This window comes from Poecilia reticulata, linkage group LG6, assembly GCF_000633615.1.
Source record: "Poecilia reticulata strain Guanapo linkage group LG6, Guppy_female_1.0+MT, whole genome shotgun sequence".
Taxonomy (NCBI): domain Eukaryota; kingdom Metazoa; phylum Chordata; class Actinopteri; order Cyprinodontiformes; family Poeciliidae; genus Poecilia; species Poecilia reticulata.
This window is the reverse complement of record NC_024336.1, coordinates 28,783,801-28,805,545: the sequence shown is the minus strand read 5'-3', so window position 1 is coordinate 28,805,545 and position 21,745 is coordinate 28,783,801. Positions and strand designations below refer to the sequence as shown.

Here is a 21,745-nt window from a genome sequence, read left to right as displayed (position 1 = left end):
TGTGTGTGTGTGTGTGTGTGTGTGTGTGTGTGTGTGTGCGTGTGTGTGTGTGTGTGTGTGATTTTTTGTAATTTGGCACAATCTGGACGGTGACCTGAAACATAGTTTAGCTTCACACTGAGTCCGGCAGATGGATGGAGAGACAGACATATGGGTAATTTACTCACTACATTATTCCATGATATTATTACTCGGCTGCCGTTTTGGAGGCTGAATCGCAGGTGTTTGGCTGAATGGAAACTGCCAGTCAGTGATCCATAATCACTTTTAATAACTTCTATTTGTGGTGCTCAACTCTTCCAAATCTACTTTTGGTCTACTTTAAAATGACGAACTCGTCACATTTCAAATAATCAGATTGGAAGTACGCTGCTGTTATCTGTGACCATTAACATACATTTCTAATGTCAACTCCTCAGCTACTGCAGCTCCAGAATTGACCAAATAATGTAAATTATCCAACAGTTTAACACAGAAAAATTAGGAGTACAGTAAAGCAAAATTATTAATAAAGCATGTCAAGTTTTTGATGCTAATCTGGCTCGGTTTTTTTGGTCCTGCCTATTGAAAGCCTTATTGTTTTTCTTTGCTTGTGCAGATTAGTCAGTCTGACTGAAGTGAACTTCTTTAAAATGATCTTTAAACTTTAGAGAAACAAATGCCCTGCTGGACTGGCTGCTTTGCCAAAAGCCTGTCAGGTAGCATTTTAACTAGGCATTCCAGTTTCCAAAGATTGATCTTATTTTGAATATTTCAGATATCATCTACAAAAACATCCACAAATAGGTGAATGTTTTTGAGTTACACTCAGCAGAAAAATAAATGAACACTGAACCACGGAGGCAGGGGTCCACTGCAAATATGAGGAGCTAGAAAGTAAGTAAGTTTTTGACATTTATTGCCCCCAACTGGACTTCAATGAGACAGAAGGGCTGAAATGACCAGTACGGCTGTTTCTGAAATCTCTGCTTTCTGTGGAAACTGTGGTCCAAAGATGAGGCCCATCTTACAAGCACACAGACTAGATATTTCAATATTTACACTGGGTTTCCCCCAGACAACCTGCTGCCCTTTGACCCTGCTAAGCCCAGGGTCAGGGGAGCCAGGGCAGTCCACTAGCGGCCCCCGTGTTTATTGTGTTAAGAAATGTTAAAAGTCACAAATGTTGAACAAGCAGGCATCATAATTTGGAAATAATAAGTGCGTCAGGTCAATGGGCAATTGGTGCACAACCCTCACGTCCAGTTTGACGCATTGACTGTAAATCTGGCTTAATCCGCTCACTGGTACTGGAGAAAAAGAAACCAAACAACACTTGTCCTGGTGGGGAGGGCAAGTAAAGCCTGGTGGCCTGTCAGGCTCATGATACACTGAGGGAAACCCTGTTTATAGGACGACGTGACAAGTGTTTTTACCTTCAGTATATTATCTGGTCCTTCTTCTGAGTGAAACCGTACAGATGTATGTAAATATGGAGTAATAGACACAAAATACATGAAAAGACAAAGTGCATGAAGCTCTTTGCTCTCCGCCTCTCATTATCCTCCACACTCATATTTTTATCTTCACACCTACTCAAGTGAACACACACAAACACAGAGCTCACACACCACCCTGTGCAATTAGGTCTTTATCTCAGACCCTGCTAGCTCGGCACTGTTTGTCCTGACAAACATGCACACACACACACGCACACACTTGCACAAAAACCCGTGATTGGTTCCTTTATCTGTAAGCTGTGCTTTCGCTCACTCCATGCTGTACGTCGACAGCGCCCTTGGTCATGACAAAGTGCACGCTGACCGATGGCTGTCAACACTGCAAGGTCCGATTTACTTGCGTAACAACCAGGTGTGTGTGTTTGCTGAGCGGAATGTTAGCGCAGGTGCAAAGAGTGAAATAAAGAGTTGGTGTAAGATGTGATGTGTGATAAGGAGCTTAAAAAGCATGAAATAAGATGGTGCTAATCAGAAGGAAGAGGTCTGTTTATAGCTGAGGGCATCAGCGGTGCAGCCCCCACCTCCACACTGACTAACCCACACAAACAGCAGCACAAGCATCAGCTGCTGTCATTTGGCTCCATTCTGGTTTTCTCACCTTCAGGTCAAGCAGCAACATCCTGCAAACACACACACACACACACACACACACACACACACACACACACACACGTTTGTGTCCACATCTAAGGTTGTTTAGCTCCAGAAACATCTAATCGTCTGCCTTCCTGAGCCACGTATTAGCAGGTCTCCAACAGTCGACATCTTTGGTTTTAGAAATTACTTAATAGATGCTAGTGCTCTGCATATCTGTCATCTGAAGGGTGTAAAATATGCAGACAGGAAAACCACAGTGTCTTCCTGTTCAAGCCTTTCCTACACCAGCTTGCTGTCCAGTTCAAGTTCCTGGTTCAAAGCACACCTTCAAAGAGCTTTAATGAAGCTATCCATGGAAATCTGATCATAATAAAACAGTAAATGATACAGGGTTGCATTCGATTGTGAAGTGGGAGCAAAATGGAACGAATAGTTTTGAAAATTTGTATGTATGCAATGCATTCATTGCCAATCCCTTCACTGCTCATCTCTTCCTGTTAAAGAAAAGGTTCTGTTGATGCCAGCAGCATGCAGCACCGAGGGCAGGGTGTGTTCAGGTTGATGTGAAAACTTCAGCTGTTGTCTCATCTAACCAAAGCAACTTCCTTCCTGTTTTTCAATGTTGCTTACGTTCCTCGTGTCAAACTACAAGAACAATGAAAGCAGTTCCTTCAACAATGTCTTTCTTTTTTCCACTAACAGTCGACAGATTCTGCACTTCCTCCCGAGTCTGACACCTCGGACGGAAGCCTGATATTGAAACCTGTCAGCTATGCATTTATGTCCAAAAAATGTGCCTAATAAAAGAAACTAAAGACGACTTCCTCTTGAATTGCTGCAGACCTTTGACCTGCTTTCTTACCCAGCCTGTCAGTGCAGGTGGACCTTCATGTCTCGGTAGGTCTGCAGTTTGTCCATTCTCTCTACATGCTCAGATTATGGATTGAACAGAGTTTTGGTGTTGAATGCTTCAGATATTGTTTTATGGTTTGCACACAAACTGCAGTTCAGACATGAGTTAGAAAATGTCACTTAGGCTGTGAGAGTCTTCAACAGTCTCAGACAGGAAACGAGATCATTCACATAAAGTTCACAAGTTCTTAGAAGGAAATTTGAGGAGGTGGAGTTCTATCAAGGTTTAGTTTATGAGGAAGTTTAAGGTTGTTCTCTCTCTTCACACCGTGACGAACCATCTTTCTGTCTTTCAGGAAATGGGTGGGAGTGGCTAAGAGCAAGCTGTCGACTGGGACCATCTGAGCCAAATGTTCTCAGTCCATTTGGACCCAGTTGCTCTCTCTTGTCCCACACAGCAGGAAGTTTGGTTTTGCTACCCAATCATTCCTTTTCTGGTCAATGGATTCTCTTTAACAATTCAGCAGTCCATCCCAGGAAAACAGAAAAAACTTGCAGACACACAGACCGAAGGGAAATTCACACAGACCTTACATCACACAACACTTGCACTTGCTTTCGCTCTTTCATAATACACTCGTCCTACACCACTGCTTCACTCATGATCACAAACTTTATTGTTTCGGTTTATCTGTTTCACAGTGAAACTTGAGTTAACCTTTAACTCCAGGCTACAACCAGCCTGATGACTCATCAAGGTGACCGTCTGGCCTGGAAAGAGAATAAAACTGGCTTCAGATGGTGGGGCAGGCATACGTGAGCCTGCTCAGCTGCAGAGGTGAGCGGGGGACTTCAAAGGTCGGGAACACCTGCTGGGGAGCAAATATATCCATTTGATAAAGCACCTCATTACTAACATGTCTGATTGCTCCAGATCTAGATTTAACAGTGGGATGAAGAGTCAGAGTAGTTGAGCTTGAGGACACTTCAGACAAAAAACACTTTAATCTAAAATAAACTGGGTTGGAGGTTAAGAGCTGAGACTGACTGAAAAAACAGCAAGGGGAGGAATTATTTCTAAAATTGCACTTTTAATTTGTTACCAAAAATTAAGAACATTTAATAAAGCCTTTATTAATTTGCCTTATTGCTGATTTCATCAGAGAAATAAAAACATGGATCTGGTTGCACTATAATGAATTGCTGACTAGTTTATACCAAGTGTGAACTTGCATTTTTTATGCGAATGTAATTTTCAGCCAGTTGGACAGAGTCTTACCTCGGACACTAATGATGTTGTCCAAAATGGTCAAAGAAAAGAGTGATGGCAAAAAAGGAGAAATGACGAAAATAAGCAGACATGGCAACTGATATTTTCATTGCAATAATTACCAACATTGTCAACAGACCCGAACAATCTGAATAACTCAAATACAGCAGAAACAATACCTGCAACAACATTCAAGACAAGAGGTAAGATCAGTGATGGTAAATTGTCAACAAGATGGCGGACATCAGGTCAGCTATTACACATTATTTCACATATTCTCCATTTGCAAAATATATTGCAGGGTGGGGCTGCACAGTGGCGCAGTCGGTAGAGCTGTTGCCTTGCAGCAAGAAGGTTCTGGGTTCGATTCCCGGCCTGGGGTCTTTCTGCATGGAGTTTGCATGTTCTCCCTGTGCATGCGTGGGTTTTCTCCGGGTACTCTGGTTTCCTCCCACAGTCCAAAAACATGACTGTCAGGTTAATTGGTCTCTCTAAATTGCCCCTAGGTGTGAGAGTGTGTGCATGGTTGTGTGTCCTGTGTGTCTCTGTGTTGCCCTGCGACAGACTGGCGACCTGTCCAGGGCGTACCCCGCCTCTCGCCTGGAACGTTAGCTGGAGATGGGCACCAGCAACCCTCCCGACCCCACTGAGGGACAAGGGTGAAAGAAAATGGATGGATGGATGGATATTGCAGGGTTAGAAAAAAAAAAAATCACAAAATGAGTTTTTTCCAATATCATGCAGCTCTAGAAAAGTGACAGAAAATATCACCTTTTGTTGGTTCAGCTCGTTGGTTTGAACCTACAGATGTTTCACTTGCTGTCTAAATTCTCATTAAGACTGATGAAGAGTTCAATTCTACACCATGTAGGACTCCGTCAGTGCTCGGCAGAAAATCAATAACATGTCTGATCGAGATCAATAGATAAACCTGCAACGTTAAATAATCTCACTGAAGTCAGATCCAGAACCGCACAGCATTCTGGGGGATTTAGACAGATTAAAGTCTTTGGCTGCTCAACCTCTAAGCAAAGTTAGTGGGAACAATTAACTCACTCAATCTTTGGTTGCCTAGCAACTCACTCGCTCTTTGGTTGCCTAGCAACAACCTGTTGAGTAACATGCTCAGCAGCAGTTTAAAGTTTTGCCGCAGTGTCTCGTAACTGCCTAAAAACAAAAAACAGACATGGAGTCAAACAGGAAAGGTTCCTCCTGCCAGTTTGGGAGTTTTTCAGATATTCAAAACAAAAAACTAACAATTAATTATTGATATCAACTAATATGAAACCCTTACGTTGTGGTACGTTTTTCAACAATATTGTCCAGCCCTTTTAACACTTTTAACTGGGTTAACTGTGTTAAAAGTGATCCATCTGCAGCTGATCCAGTCGAGTCTAAATGTTCAAACCGTTTATTTTTGTTCTCAAGAGACAATAACTGACTAACAGTAAAATCTGTGACAGAAAGCTCAGATTTTTATGCAGCAACGGATAAAAAGCATATCTGTAAAACTGCACAAATGTAAAGAATCAGTCGGTGTGTAGCACCTTTCACATGCACACCTCTCACAACCTAAATATGGCCGCCGCGCGTCGTACGCAGCGAGGCTAGCATTCCCCATGTGGCAGCGCACACAGGAGTCTCATAACTTGCGGCTCTGACAGGGAGGAGTCCTCTGGCTCCAGCTTTGGTCATCTGCTGATGAAGAGCCCCTCTGCCAGGGGAGCCAATCTGCTGCGGCTGCTTCAGCAGGGCTGTTAGAAGCTGCACATGCTTGCATGTAAAGCCAGGCAGACAGCAGAGCAGAATAATTACAGCTCAGGATTACATCTAGGGAGACCTCATTAAATCCGTCTGCCATCATCTCTCTGTTCCTCTGTCACCTGGTATCTCTATCTGCCTCTCTCCTCTGCCAACTCGCCTTTCATCCCTCCGTCATGCATCCTCCTCTTCCTCTCTGTGAAGATTTCAACACTGCACTCTGTTTTCCTCTGTGTCAGTTCCCTTTCCTCGCGGTACTATTGTCTTTCAACCTTTCCAACTCCTCAGTCCTAATTATTTCTGCTTTTTTAACTCCTCTCCTCCTGCTCCACTTCATTTGTCATCCTTGAAGAAGTAGGGGAGGATATGACATCTGAGCCGGTGGAGCATTGGAAAATGTTGACATGAATCTTCTAAATGATCTTAATGATCTTAATGTTTACCATCCTAGGATTACATAATTAATATAATTAGCTAAAACTAAAGCTACTGTTAAAACTGTAGTTAGTCATGGTGCTTATTTAAAAAAAAAAAAAAAAGTTTTTTATCATCCATTAAAGGGAACGTCTTGACAGAAAAGCAAAAAATCTTATCAAGTAATTTTTGTCAGAAATATGTATTCCAAAGAAGAAGACCATTGGTATACATATAATGTTGGCTGGACATTTAAAAGAGTTTCTGTCCTCACTGTGCAGAGGGAAACTTCACTAACTTATCAAACTGCTGATGTATCTATAGTTTGTATTTCAATATATATAAATATTTTATATGGTCTCATGTATCTTTGAGTGAACCTACCTGCTTTGGCTTCCTGTCACTTTGTTGCAGTTACACCAGAATTTCCACAATGTGGGATAACAAGTGAATTTCTATTCTTTTCTTTTTCAACAACAGGGTCTGTAGAGAGCCGTGTACTGAATAAAACAGTGACCTTTAATTCTAAGCATTTTTTAGAAGATAATAGTCAAGTTCTCTCCTCCCAACAGGCATCAAGAATCTCCTCTGAGACAATTTCTCCAACGCTCCATTCAGGAAAATCAGAAAAAGTGAGTCAATTGATTGTAAACATTTATAAAAATGTCTTCTTTCAAAAGTTTTTCTTCTGAAGAAAGTATCCGCTTGATGGTACTGAAAAAGAATCAGAGAAAACAGGTTGCAACTTGCTGAAAGTGGTGCAAAACGTGGGTATGGACTGAACTCCGAACACCGCACAGCATTCTGGGAGATGTAGGCAAAGGAAAGACTAACTACTAAAACACTCACAGCCGACTAAACAAGGCTGGTGGTGGTATCAATTAACTCAATGGCTCTTTGGTTACCTAGCAACTCACTCACTCGTTTGTTGCCTAGCAACAACCTGTTGACTAACTTGTGCAGCAGCAGTTAAGGTTTCCCCACCGTGACTCATAAATGCTTAAAAGTAAAAAACAACATTGTGGAGTGAAAGGAGAAAATGAGTACAACAGGTGAAGAGAAAACTGGATAAAACAGAAAAGGCCATGTCATGAATTCAGGCAGAAATTCACCCAAATCTAATCAATAATTATTAATACTGACTGATATCTAATCCTAGTTTAATATCAGCCCCAATTTTAGATATGCTGTACGAAAATTTTTAATGAATAATCTGGATTTTTCTTTAACGGTTCAAAGAAAAACCCAGGAATAAGTGAATCATTTCAGAGTAGCCACTAAGGCTAACATGTTAGCATGTGGGCTGTATAGGAGGAAGCTGCAGACCAATGCATGGACATGGAGAACATGCAAACTACACAGAAATGCCCCAGATGATGCCGAAGTCCAGAATGTTCTTTCTGTGAGGTAACAGTGTTAAAAACTGTTCCACCGTTTAGTGTGGCAGTGTCAATATATTTACACTGAAAAACTTAAATTATTAGTATGTGCCGACTGAATCTGTCCTCATTTTTCCAGCTTTTGTTCTGCTTTTCTGCAGCCTGTAGAAAACATTCCTCCTAAACTCTTTCTGTACCCTAAACATCCAAGATACCAACAAATCTGACTTTATCTGCATCTGTTTTCTGTTTCTCTTCCAAGGCAGCAGAGATGAGACTAAAATAAGACTCTGTACTATTATGTGTTAACTCAAATTCCCTATCAAAGCAGGTTAGGGGAATTTGCCTTGCTCAAATCAAATCCCGACTTTATTCACACAGCGTGATCTGATAAAATCAGGCAAAAACAAAGGCTAGGTCTGTGCAGAAATTCAGAATATTTTTACATGTATATTAAAAATGAATTAGAAGCAGGAGCCTTTCTAATAAATCATACAAACCAAGCTTTGCTGGAGTCTGCGTACTGAATGCAAAGAAAGCAAAGGGAAGAGTCTCTGCAGCAAATTCAGTTTATCTGCCAGCTGCACACTGCAGAGTTTGGCTTTATCTCAAATATCCAATTCTAACTGTGCTCTTTAATATCCCTCTAACAGTTTTTGCATCAAATGCTCCACACAGATCCTATTATTTCTGAAGTCCTGCAGCAAACAAACAAATGTCCTGCAGTTTCTGCTGGCAGAACGCTACAAAGAAACACGCTGCGTAAATATGTCAGCCAAGAAAAATCCGATCGGACTGAAAGGAGAAAGCCCTCTGGGGGATTTTACTGAGTGATTACCAAACAGTGAGGGTGACATAAAGAAACACTTCTGCATTTCCAATAGTCAGTAGAGTTACAGGAAGTGGTTGCTCCAGGAAATGTTGATATGATCAGCATTACAGCCGGCATCATGTGCTTTGTTGGAGGTGCTTTGAATGATTCGAAGATTGGCTATCCAGATGGGGAGTGACTGGGGTAATGAGACGGAGGGAGGGGAAAACAGGGACACAGCTTTAATCAGATCACCTCAGATATAATGCCAAAATGGAATTATTCACATTTCCTGTCCTCTCATGATTCAATATTAATAAATTACTTGGAAGGAAATGAGCAGAAACCAGTTTTTAGACACAACGACATTCCAGCGATCGCTTTAGAATCACTATAAAACAGGAAATTTATTGGAATTATTCCCCGTCTTTTGTTTTGAATCTTAGGAAATCTCTAATCAGGACGAACTTGATCTTTTTAATAAAGGCACACCTTGGTCTTCTACAGCTGCTGTGTGTTAACCTGCAGTAAACCTGGCAGTGGTTCCTGCTCAGGCTTTTATTTTCCAAAACCAGAGGAAAAATACTCAAGAGAAAAGTTTTAATTGCTTTAACCAACCCAGGCTCATAAAAACTCACTGCATCACCCATTTACACCACAAAACACAAAGTCTCACCAAGTATTCATTTCTAGTTTCTGGTGCAAATATTTAAGACAAAACTAACTTGCAAGTAACTGTTCAACAAGATATAGGAGTGAATTTTAAGTCAATAATGTCCATCAATCAGGGATTTACCAACACAAAGTACAGCACAACTGCAAAGATGGGGGAAATGTGGTTTTCAGATTGTTTTAACATAAAAGTCACAAAAGTGTGGCAAGCAATTTTTTTTAGCAGTGTAAAACCATTTTTATTGCAATTACAGCTGCAAGACTCTTCAGATATCTCTAGCTTTGCAGATACATTCCTGTCCGACCACAGGTGGAGTCAATTTACAAATTAGGTTACTTCTGAAGGCAAACTGGATTTTAATTTTGAGCAGTGGGGTGAGGGGGATTTATCCAAATGCACAACACACTTCTCATGTCTTTATCTAGTTAACATAAAAAAAACCACTAGTTTGTGTTGGTCTATCACATAAAATCTTAAAAAAAAATGTTGATGCTTGTGGTTGTAACAGGACAAAACCTGGTGTATGTTCGTAAAGGCATCCCATTCCTCAACGGCTTGTAACTTTTTATCAATGCGTATAAATTTAAAAAGGAAAAATTCAGATGTTCTGGATTTATGTATACTAGGACAAAAGTTAAGGCAGAGATAAGTAGATAAGTAATCCAATAATCCTGTGCAGAATAAATCTGTTCTGATTATCACTAATTATAACAAGACTGGACATGGTGTTTCTGGAATTTATTATACTGAAAAGATGAAAAAACTCCAAACATAACAAACTTCCAATAAAACCGAAAAACAGGTAATTCAGTAAATTAGAATATTACGGAAAAGTCCATTTATGTTAGGAACTCCATCACTAACACATTCAATTGGACAAAGACTGGTGTTTATTTCTCTTATTCGTTATAATTTTCCACTTACAGATAATAAAAATATGACCTTTAAAATTGGCTGTAGTTGTACATACTTTTATTTTGAAGGGAGACCAAGAGATTTTAGCTAATCGTGTTTGGCTGTGGTTCCTAACCCCTGCAAATACCAGGCCATAAATTAAAAAAAAATAAAAAAAACCATCAAATAATCCAGTCTCCGTCCTGCATCTGAACATAAAGTGCCTGAAAATGCACAGTACAGCTTACATGTACTTCTGTTCTGACCGAGGTGTGATCCAAACCTCCCTTCCTGCAGCTACAAACCGAGCTACAGTCACCATCAGCTGACTTCAGATCAGCTGAGTTGGGTCACAGTAAAAGGATTCCTTTGTCTTTCAGCTCTCTGAACCAACATCAAATCTGCCAAATAGGTCCAACACAAAAATAAACACTCACAGTCACACAAACACATGAACAGAAGCACAGAGAGACGACGGAACACACACACACACACACATTCCTAAAAGTGTGTAAAGGCGTACATACACACCGACCTACCACACGTTGGTGCAACAAAGGAGCTTTGTTTTTCATAAGAAGCTCTGATTAGAGCACAGACCACACACACAGGCATCGTGCTGAGCAGATACAAACAGAGCCAGAGACGGTTCGCAGGGAAAACAGACTAAAAAATGAAACAAAGTGGACAGAGGAACAGTAGATATAATATCCATGCAGCTCAGGTCCCAGTAAAAACCTTCTCAGGAGTCTCTGTCTCCTCCGTCAAGCTCACCACAGTAAACTACTAAGTGTATTTTTCCAAGTTGAGGAATTAATTTGCAAATGTTTCAATGAGTTTTAAAATAACAAGTTTGGTGTCAATGTACATTCTACTGTACTTCATTAGTTCAAAGTCTTTTTGTTGACAATAACTACTTTGTGTTATCTGGCTGCATATAAACCTGATTGAAGAAAAATCACATGTGGGGCTCCTCAGGGCTCTGCTCTCTGGTCACTTTTTATTCGTTACAAACCACACCTCTCCTATCAGATTACTAGTCTCTTCTAGGATACTTATATTGACGACACACAACTTTAGATTTCCGTATCGCCACAAAGAAAAAAAAAAAAAGAAATCACATGTGGGGCTCCTCAGGGCTCCAGTCTCGGGTCACTCTTTATTCCTTACAAAGCCCCCACCTCTCAAGTTTCATCAGGGCATAATATTGGTCTCTTTTAGAATATTTATACTGATGACAGACAGCTTTATATTTCCATATCACCACATGCCAACAGCCATTACAGTCACAGAGGAAGTGTGTTTATCATATCAACAAGTGGATGAATCAGAATTTTCTCCAGTCACACTTGGAAAAAAATTGCCCCAAAATCATAAAGAAAAAAAAAAAATTGCCAGAATTAAGTTGTTGTTGTTGTTTTTATCAAAACAGGGCAGCCAATCGTATCACTACAATACTAAGCAGATTACTAGATACCTTTAGCCAATGATTTACAAGGATAAGGTTGATGGAGAGATTCAGATGAACAGGTTGAATCAGTGCCCAACTCAAGCACTCCCTCCGTTTTCTGATTCATCTCTGGAAAAGGAGGCTAATAATTATCGCTGAATCCAGAGTCTGGAGTCCAGGAGCAGAGCACCCTTTGCTCCCGGTCCTATCAGCCCTCTTTGGCACCTTCTCCAGCTTGCTTAATAAGTGAGAACATGTTCTTTCACCCGCTGGCCTCTCTTAGCTCAGAACGTCTCTAGTTCCTCCTTTTTTTCCCCTCACCAGCCTCTTTCACACTTCCACATCACTTCACCAGAATCTGAAAGTAAAAAAATCAATTTCCCTGCCCTACTCTCCTCCTTTTTACGATCATATCACTCCTCTGTCTTCATCGCTATGTCAAACTTAGAGGAGAGAAAAATACAGCAGAACTTTGCTTATTTTAATCCACCTCTGTGCTCTAAACATTTATTTTCTTTCATTAAATTCTCCCTTTCTCTCCCTCCAGCTATATCCGCCCCCTTTGCCACTCAGCATGAAAACCACCACCTTTTTCTCCTCCATGTTCCCCCTCCTTCCCTCGTTTTATTCTCCTGTTCTGAGGCTTAAACCTAATTATCTCCTGCTGTAGGGAGAAAAGCCGCACACACACGATGGGAACAGCCTGTGGGAAGCGGCGCAGCCGCGAGGGACGGACAGCGTTTGTTCTCCCTTCGGCCGGTCGCCTCCAATCATGTCAGCGAGTCCCAAACACTCACGGAGCGAGAAAGACGCAGAAAAAAACAAAAACGGAAGACAGAGGCTTAATTTGACATCTTTACTTAGATCATAATGCAAGATGAGGCAAAAGTTTGTGGTCTTCACTGCTGAGAAAGTCTAATCAAAATAATTAGACGACTGTACGTCACTGCTGGTTAACTTTATTATTAGGTGAGTTTATTAAGCAGCTGTCTTTAATCAGCCTGGAGAAGACTCAGGCTTCCTCTGAAATAATTCAGACCCTGCAAGTAACATCAGTTTCACAAACTCCTTCAAACTCTGTAGCTCAAACTGTAGTTTGAACTACATGACTATGAAAAGTCTCCATGACTCTTCATGAGCTGAGAAAGTTTTAGCACCAACATTAGTTTCTTTGAGCAGAAAAGACAACAATTTCCCTCAAAAAGCTAAAGTTTGGTGTGTGTCTGATATTTTTCAGATGAAAACTGTTACTGACTGAAACGTATTTTACTGTTTCAAGCATCTGGTGTCTTGTAATGGTATGGGAGATCAATTATTATTATAATTGTTATTATACTTATTATTCATCAAAAGGCCAAAGAAGTCCATCCTATTGGGTGCGGATCTGTCTACCTCCAGCAGGACAACGCACCGTGCCACAGAGCAGACATCTGAAAACTTTCATCCTAAAGATAAGAGTCGTCCAGTAAACAGGAAATCCACAAATGTGCAGCTGACAAAACTGCAACAACTTTGTCCAAATGGACCAAAACCTTTAGAGGAATGTTCTGCACTCCTTCTTGAATCTTTTTATGAAAAATGAAAGCAGCTCTGAAGGCTAACATTCATTAAATAGCCAAAACTCGTTAGGGATATTCCACATTTTGGGGCTTTTCATGCACATTTATTGGATTCCCAACCTCAATAAAACAAATGAAAAATTATAATCCTACTCATTACCTACCATCGGCTACAAGGATGTAAATCATTGACAGATTTCTCATGGGACAACTTCCGATTTTTCTTTTTCAGTAAACAAATACTGGTGCGTATTTAGTTGAAATGTTCCCAACAATCCAAGCATTTAGAAGTCATTAGCTGGAGAGGACACATCCCCTCCTGCAGCCATTCCAGGACTATAAACTGTGTTTATGGTATGACATCCTCTGTTTATATTGCTTTATGTGGGTTGAAGACAGTTAATGATTGAAAGAGGAGCTGCCTTTGGGTTTTAATAAACAGTAAAAAGAGGTCGTGGATGACTCTTGTGACGACCGAAAGGCCTGAAGAAACCAAAGAGGGAAAAAAAACTAGAAGAAGTACTAAATGAGTTGATGCCTTTTCATGAACATCTCATGAACTCTGCAGACTGACAGTCATTTAACGTTTTCACCAGCCAGCATCCAAAGAATTAAGTAAATTCAGTTAAATGTATGGGTGGTGCTCTTTATAAGGGCTTGGTAACGACATTAGCTCCACTAATTCACTTATGTTTTTCCATGCATCTCTCTTTTGCAGCCATCAGCCGGCCCCTTTCACTTTTACAGCTACATATTTGTTTTTATAAATCCAGGACCAAACAGCTGCTTTGTGACATTTACCAAAATGGCCGCTTGAAACATCTGGTGACATTTGATGGTCGTCCATTCAGCTTGAAATGTTCGGTGCGAGTTTCCTCCAGCAGCCGAAATAAGCAGTTCATCTGTGATGTCACTGATCAAAACAGCTAAAACACAGCTTCCATATAAACATAACCTTGTTATGAACTGTCCTTCACATTGCTGAGTTGTAGCCATTATATTTGTTAGAGTTTTTTCAATCTTAACTCTGTAATTGTTGGTAATTGTTCTCTTCTTTGGTTGAAGCTTTGCATGTTAGGACAATGACTTCCTCTGGTTTGAGGCTGTGCAGCTAAACGGTTTCACTGTTTTTACTTTTGGACAGTCCCTATGATTCGTAACCGTGCCAACAAGGTACTGTTTCCAACTGGGAGCAGCTGAAAAACATCTGAAAAGCTAAAATAATACTTGAACTACGACTCCAAATCAAAAAAGGAGTTGGAAAGGAGGGTTCTTGGAAGCTTTCAAACCACAGAAAGTCTTTGGTCAGAGGCTGCTTCTGATTCGTTGGAGGACTGACTGCTACAGGACATCGTTTTTGTTCTCTTCTAACAACTTAGAACTTACATTTTTTTGAAAGATCTCCAACTGTTATTTTCTCCAAGGTCTGATCCCCAACACCAGAAAACATTTTAACTAGCACCAGTTTAACTAGACCAGGTCCACTTGCTAATAGCAAGATATATCAAACTTATAAAACCACTAAAACATACAGTCCTCAAGTTTAACAAAGTCTAACAAAGTCTAACAAAGTAGTGGGGGGTAAAGTTTCTGTGTCTGGGTGAAACAGAAACACAGAGCTGCCCAGTTTGCTGCTGTGCTCTGCTGGCTGGAAGACGCCTCTTTTCATGTGGTTACAAAAAAAAAAACCGAGTTTGGCTGTTTCGAAATCTAGTCTGCCGCCAAAATCAAGAGGGTCGTGGTGTGGAAACTAAACGGACCGACATCACTGAAGCACTTAGCAAAACCCAATGTGTTGCAGCGCTTTTCACCGATTTGTTGAAAACACTTGATGCTGCACACGATGCTGAAACAGAAACTCAACAGTACTGGGTTTTCTGGTTGGCTGGTGTGATAATGATCTTTCTTGTGAAAACGGCGCGTGCAGGCAGATGGTTTCACTTCCATGTCACTTGCTGTCAGAATCAGATCCTGGTTCATCGTCAACTATGAAAACATAAACTTCAAAAGCAATACAATAAATGTTAAAGGGAACAGCGTGTGTATGTATGCACAACCAGTTTTTTTATTTTTTTTAAGTATTTTCATTTAAAGAAAACAGAAACTCATTACTAATGGTGTCCCTCAGGACTCAGTATTAGAACCACTTCTATTTGTAATGTTACAGTTCAGTCTGGCTCTGGCTTTAATCTAGAAGGATAATTTGGCTCACCTGTATTCAAACCTTCACACACTCACTCATCAAAACAGTTACCATGGTAACAGTGTTCAATTACAAGATCTTGTTGTCTGAACCAAACGTCAATAAAGAGCTGGGAACACTTTTTGGGGAAAAAAGTCCTAAAATTTAACAAAATGATGACCTTGATCATTTTTATATGTTTTAACGTTTAAATTTTTTAATTTATGAATTAACTGTATTATTAAAACTAATCCCAGTTATTTTCCTTATTTAGTGCATTCCAACTATATGATGCTTTTCAGAATAATTAAATATCTTTTAAGACCAAATTGAGTTTTAAATTGTGATAAATCCTGCCAGCTAATGAGGCAGACTTTAAAAGAAATCCTTACATCTTCGGGGCATCCGAAGCAGGAATAATTCATCTCTGGATTTCTGATGCTCTTCCTCCGGTCTCTGGAGTTTCATCAAACAGAGCCAGACCCTGCAGCTCAGGATTTAAACTTAAAATATAAACATTTCAGACCACAATAAGAAAGAACTGCGAAAGCTAACATTTCTTCCGATCGTCGTGGCTGCACCTGAAAATGGCTTCCTCACTTCTGCTCGTTTATGGGAGAAACTTCCTAGTCTAGTTTCCTCAGCACACACACACACACACACACACACACACACTGATCGCTGCTGGAGAGGTCAGTTTGGCAGCTTGGCGGCGAGAAAGCCATTGAACACGTCTGAACACACACAGGCTCCAAACACAGATGGTGTTTCCTGCATGCAGCTTGGCTGTTCACACATGACCCGGTCCCTTTGGTCACTCGCCCAATTATCACGTCTCTGACAGATCATGTGTCCAAACACAGATGCAGCCCCATCATCCACATGCACCTGCAGAAAACCTCCACATCTCTCAAGTTCAGCTTTAGAGCTGGTCACTGTCTGATGGGATGATGGCAGATATTGAGTTATTGTGACCCTGACTGAATCGTCTTATTAAGCAAGAATCTGTACAGCATTTAAAGAATCTATTACAGAAAAACACAATTATAGTATAATATGTTTTTCAGGCATCTAGTGCCATTTTATAGCCCGCTAAAGTAACTATGTTGACTTCAGATGTAATAAAAAGCTATGCATTTCACATATGATTTAAAAGAAACTTCTCTTTGTAATTTAGCACCTTGAAACCGGGCCTCTATCGCTTAAAAAAAATCCCTGCTCTTTCTGAAGCTCCACCTTCTGAAAGTCATCACAACATGGCTCCTCTATTAACCCTTTGACAACATTTTACCAGCACTGCAATGAGAAGAAGCTCCTAATAATGAGCTCAGCAGTTCCACCAGGTGTTAACTAATTGCTGCTGGCTAGTCTGAAGGAGCAGCGTGGGGCAGTCGTAGGAGAAGGCTGCTCTGTGAAGCAGAAGCGCTGAAGCTTACAAACTACAGCTCTGATGAGTAGCTGCGTCCAACCAGGCGTTTTGGACAGCTGAATGGTTGCCATGGAGATTAAAGGATTTCTCAAACATGCATGAAAGAATCAAAACAACACTCTAGGTATGTGTTTGATGATTGAATAACTCTGTAACATGATGTCAAGCTCAAAAAAGTTGATTTCACATAATACCGCCCCTTTAATGAGCGGCTGTGATCCTGACAGTATCGTCTCATTAAACACTAATCTGTACAGAGACAACATCAGCTCTCAGCTAAAAGCATTTAAGAATCTGTTACCTAAAAACATAATCAACTCCGTTAAAACCAACTTGATGGACACGCTTTTTGTAGGGTGGTAATGGACTACTGATCCACTCACTGGCATCAGACACACAGCTGTGACACACCGTTAAATTTAAATCTAATCCACTGACGTGGGTGGCTTCTTCACACACACACGCACACACACGCACACACACACACATTGCCAAGGTGCTGAGAATAACGGGATAATTCACCATCAAAAATGGTGACGTCTTCCCTCTCAAACACCTATTTTTAAAAATATTGTTGAGAAAAGAAAATTTAAACGTAAGTAAATGCAAAAAAAAAAAAAAATTAAACCATTAATCAATTTTCTTCACCGACTTCCTTTCATCTCAATTTCCAGCTGTTATGAATTGATGCTTTGAAACTTAATAATGTAATCAGCCTGTTAGATGCAGTCCCACTGCAGTAGATGCCCACAGTTTACACACAGGACAACGTCCAAGAGGTTAAAGGTCAAAAAACCATTAGAAACAAACACAAATAAACATTAGTTCCTCTAACACTTAAGCACTACACCGACACGCTAACTAGCAGAAGCTAATACTGAAGAGCTAACTTCATTTTAAATTATATCAGCTAAATGTGCGTCTGGCTTTTAGCAGAAACTCCAGTTTATTGTGGGATTATTGGACTGATGGCCATGAAAACACTGGGAGACAGAAAACATGTCACAGATGTAGGAAGATCTGCGCTAAGTAGCACAGGTGAGTCCCAACAGAAATATCATTAAGTACATCATGATACCATAGGAGACATAATTACCAGGCAGCTTTAATGAAGCCACTCAAGCAGATGAAGGTTCAGAGGAAACCAGCAGCACTGGGGTTGGATTTTAAATCAGAACTGACCCCAGATCAGGGAGGAAAAATCCACTTATTACAGATTCAGTCAGAGAAAACCTGAGCAGCCGGAAATAGAAACAGGTTTTTATTTCCAAGTAAGTAGTTCCCAAAAGTCCAAACCTGTTCTGACTCAGATTGGATCTGGATTTCTTTTTTATCACTTTAATAACATTGACTGAAAATAATTCCCTGGATTTACCCTCAGCCTAGTTTGGTTTTACCATCTGTATTCTCCACAAACCAACAAACTGGAGGTGGACTCTGATTTGGCAGTGGCTGTTTTCAGCTTTTTGCACCTTTTTTGGCAGAAGCTCCATTTCTGAGCTGTTAGCTTGTCATGATACAAAATCAGTTTTCAGTCAGAGGCGTCTTCAGATTGGTTGTAAGCCTGGCTGCTACAGGAAATCCTTCCCACAGCATCACTACTCAAAACGACTATTTGAAGATACTTGGATGATTTTAGTTACAATATTTTGTTTCGCTTTGGATCAGCAAAGTTTTTTTGTTTAAATCCTAAAATATAGAGAAAGTAGTGGAGGCACCAAGATGATGGAAATTTAAAAGGGAGGGACATATTTGTTTTAGTTAATATATTTATTGCAATATATTAATGTCAAATATTAATAATATTGTATCACCCTCGCTGACAAAAACTAAATTATTCCTTTGGGTGAAATGTGATTTATCTAAAAGTTTTCCATCAGTGTCTAAAAAAATCTAAATACAGATGGATAGAATGTTAAACTCAAGTTGTTATGTGGATAAATGTGTCAATTAAATGGAAATCAGACTAAAAAGCACATCGTTTATCCTGGACAATATAGTAAAGCACAATGTCTGGAAAAAAACATCTGAAAAAGACAAATTTAACGCAGAAATTCACGAGCCTAACAAACAACTAATATAGAAAGTTATATTGAAACCACAAGCAGACCAAGAGGAACAATAAGATCATCGGTTCTGAAGAAATAAAGAGCAAGGAGGTTTGAGCTTATATCCGCTAAAAGACAAGGTTGGCTTCTTCTTCTGTCCTTTGATTAAACATCTGACAGACCAGCACATGATCGCCACCTATGAGGCTCCAGTAAAAACTGCAATTATAATAATAATGTAAATCAACCTGGATCTCATTTCCTTTAGAAAACAACATGTCAGCCTCATCTGGACCATTTTCCTCTGCTAACTTACACCATGTCAGCAAATGTGTTTAAGTTTATTCTGCAGAACCGGTCCGGTTAATCAGTTTGCTAAACACGGAGGGAAGCTGGGGCTTCCTTCTTCTTCTAAGCTGCAGAGCATGAAAACTGCAGCGCTCTCAAAATTCACAGCATTTTTAAAGTGCAACCAAATTGTTCTTCCATGCCTGTGGACCAATGAGGAGGCAGCATTCAGAGGAGGAGGTGGAGGAAGGTCACAGGACCTCAGAGCAGGAGACCTGGATGTTCTTCAGGGCAGCTTTCTCCCTGGACTCCATCTTCTCTTCAGCTCACTGAAATCTTTCAGTTATTTATCAGAGACGTGCTTCAAACACAAAAGCAAAAGAGCAAAAGCCTCTGTTTCTTTTTAAACTTAGCAACACCAGCAAGCCCTGCAAACCAGCAGCATGTGACACTGGAATGAAGATCTGAAAACCTTCAGAGGCTGAACACACCATGCATGTTGGGAAACAAACAACTGATGGGTGATGGGTAAATATGCTCACACACAGTAAACCTGTTCACATTGTGCCACAACAGAGACAGAGTTCGATGTATTTGATAGGTTTGAACCGATAAATCGACCCAGAATTCCTTAATTTCAGGAGAGAATAAAAAATAATCATGTCTATGTTGAAGAATTCACCAGTGTTGAAAGTCCCACTTGCAATTAGGGCTGAACCTAACAAGTACTGCAGTAAATGATTATCCTGTTGATTCATCAGGTAAAAACATTTTTTATTTAACCATTTAAGCCTTTCTATACAATATTTAAATGACATTAAAAGATGCAAATAAACAATTAAATTCCTTCTTAGAAAATAAACATTTTATAGCCTTAAATGCAAACACAGCATTCCTTTAGTTTACATTTGAAGCAAAGGATGAATCTGCTGCTAACAACCATTTCTAACATCAACATGTGATTAGCTTGGCCATTTCCACTGGACTTAGCATCAATACAGTGAAGGGCTGATTATTATTATTATTATTATTATTATTATTATTATTATTATTAATTGATTAGTAATTGGATAGCAAAAGGTGCCTAAGAGGAGATTGTTGGGTTTTTTTTTGTTTTTTTTTTAAAGAATTTGAACCAGATGAAGCTAAAACTTTCCCACCTGAGGAGTTCAGGATGGAACATATTTGCAGATGAAAGGTTTCTTTTTCATCTTAATGCAAATATCTACATTTTTGACACAGTTTAGGCTCTTTTACTGCTTGAATTGTGTTACTCTTTCAGAGGATGGCATATTTTGACTCTGTATACGCCAGTTAAGGATTAATTGAATACCAAATACTAAACTGATTAATCATTTCAGCTCTACTTGCAATTAGCTGCAAGAAACACACTAGACCCAACACTTGAATACAAAGGCACCCCACCATTTTCTGCCACTTTACTATTTTGCCTTAATAAATCCCAATAAACTCTATTAAAGTTTGTGGTTGCAAGTTTATTAAATGTGGAAAAATTCATGCAGCATAAATACTTTTGTGAGCCACTGGGTTTGATTTACTGAACATTTCATCCACCGAGACGAGAAAAGAGACAGCGGAAAAGGAAGGAACCTCCGCAGAAAGACAAAACAGCCGTTGAAATTGCAAAACCAAACAGTTTGCAGTAGTAAAAAACTGGAGGTTTAGCACAGCAGTGACAACACCCTGCTGCCTCCAGCAGCTGATGCCCCCACTGAGCTTTTATCGATCAAACCAACTGCATTTCTGCATATCCACACCCGAGCGTGTGCCGCTCACAGCTCCGTGGATCTGGGTCGGTTTGAGCAGGTGGACCTGCAGATTCACTGAAGACGCTACTGTACATTTTACATTCACCGATTACAAAAAAACACAGAAGGAGATAAAGTGGGAGAGGAAGGATGAGGGGAACCTTTACAGAGTTACTGGACCGTGATTATGGAGGACTTACTTCATTTGTTTGACGATGGTGCTTTTCCCTGACTCTCCAGCCCCTGAGGGAGAAAGACAGAAGAAATCAGTGTAAACAGTGTGTGTGTGTGTGTGTGTGTGTGTGTGTGTGTGTGTGTGTGTGTGTGTGATAGACAGAGGGGAGGTAGAGGAGGGAGTGGGAGGAACAGAGGAAGAAATGGGAGCTTGAGCTGAGCAGCAGGGGGTGCGGATAAAAAGGATGTGGAAAGTGGCTGCACCTTTTCTCCTAATTTTCTTCCTCCACCCTCCATCTTGTGACTTAGTTTGACAAACAGATTAAATCCTTAAAGGTTGCGCTCCCTAAAAAGAATCAATGATGAGCAAACACTGCTGCTGGGCCTGCTGCTGCTGCAGCTGCAGCAACCTGCCATTTTTTCCATCTGCAGCTCTCACCTCTGTTGCTTTTTGGAACATTTCACCACCTGCCACACCTTTTTTATTATTTAAACTCCCTCATTTATTAAATGTGACTAAAAAAAATGTAGGTTGTATTTTAGAAAAAATGACAATTCATGACGCCCATGAATTCAATTCTTATTTTCCCCCTCATCTCTGAGGCGTCGTGTTTCTGCTGTAATTTTACTCCCCCAGTTCCCTCCATCATCGCCACACCTTGCGCCGCCCAGGCTGGCCCTCTCCCCGCTCCCCGC

General features: G+C 40.3%; 1 protein-coding gene across 2 annotated transcripts in view; it reads right to left on the bottom strand.

Moving 5' to 3' along the window:
- Positions 1–21,745, bottom strand: part of LOC103466722 (guanine nucleotide-binding protein G(o) subunit alpha) — a 107,339-nt gene that overhangs the window by 84,675 nt on the left and 919 nt on the right. For both annotated transcript variants that reach the window (XM_008412507.2, XM_008412506.2), the window contains exon 2: positions 21,076–21,118. In XM_008412507.2, the coding sequence (XP_008410729.1) occupies positions 21,076–21,118 (43 nt within the window). The remainder of the gene's footprint in view (positions 1–21,075; positions 21,119–21,745) is intronic.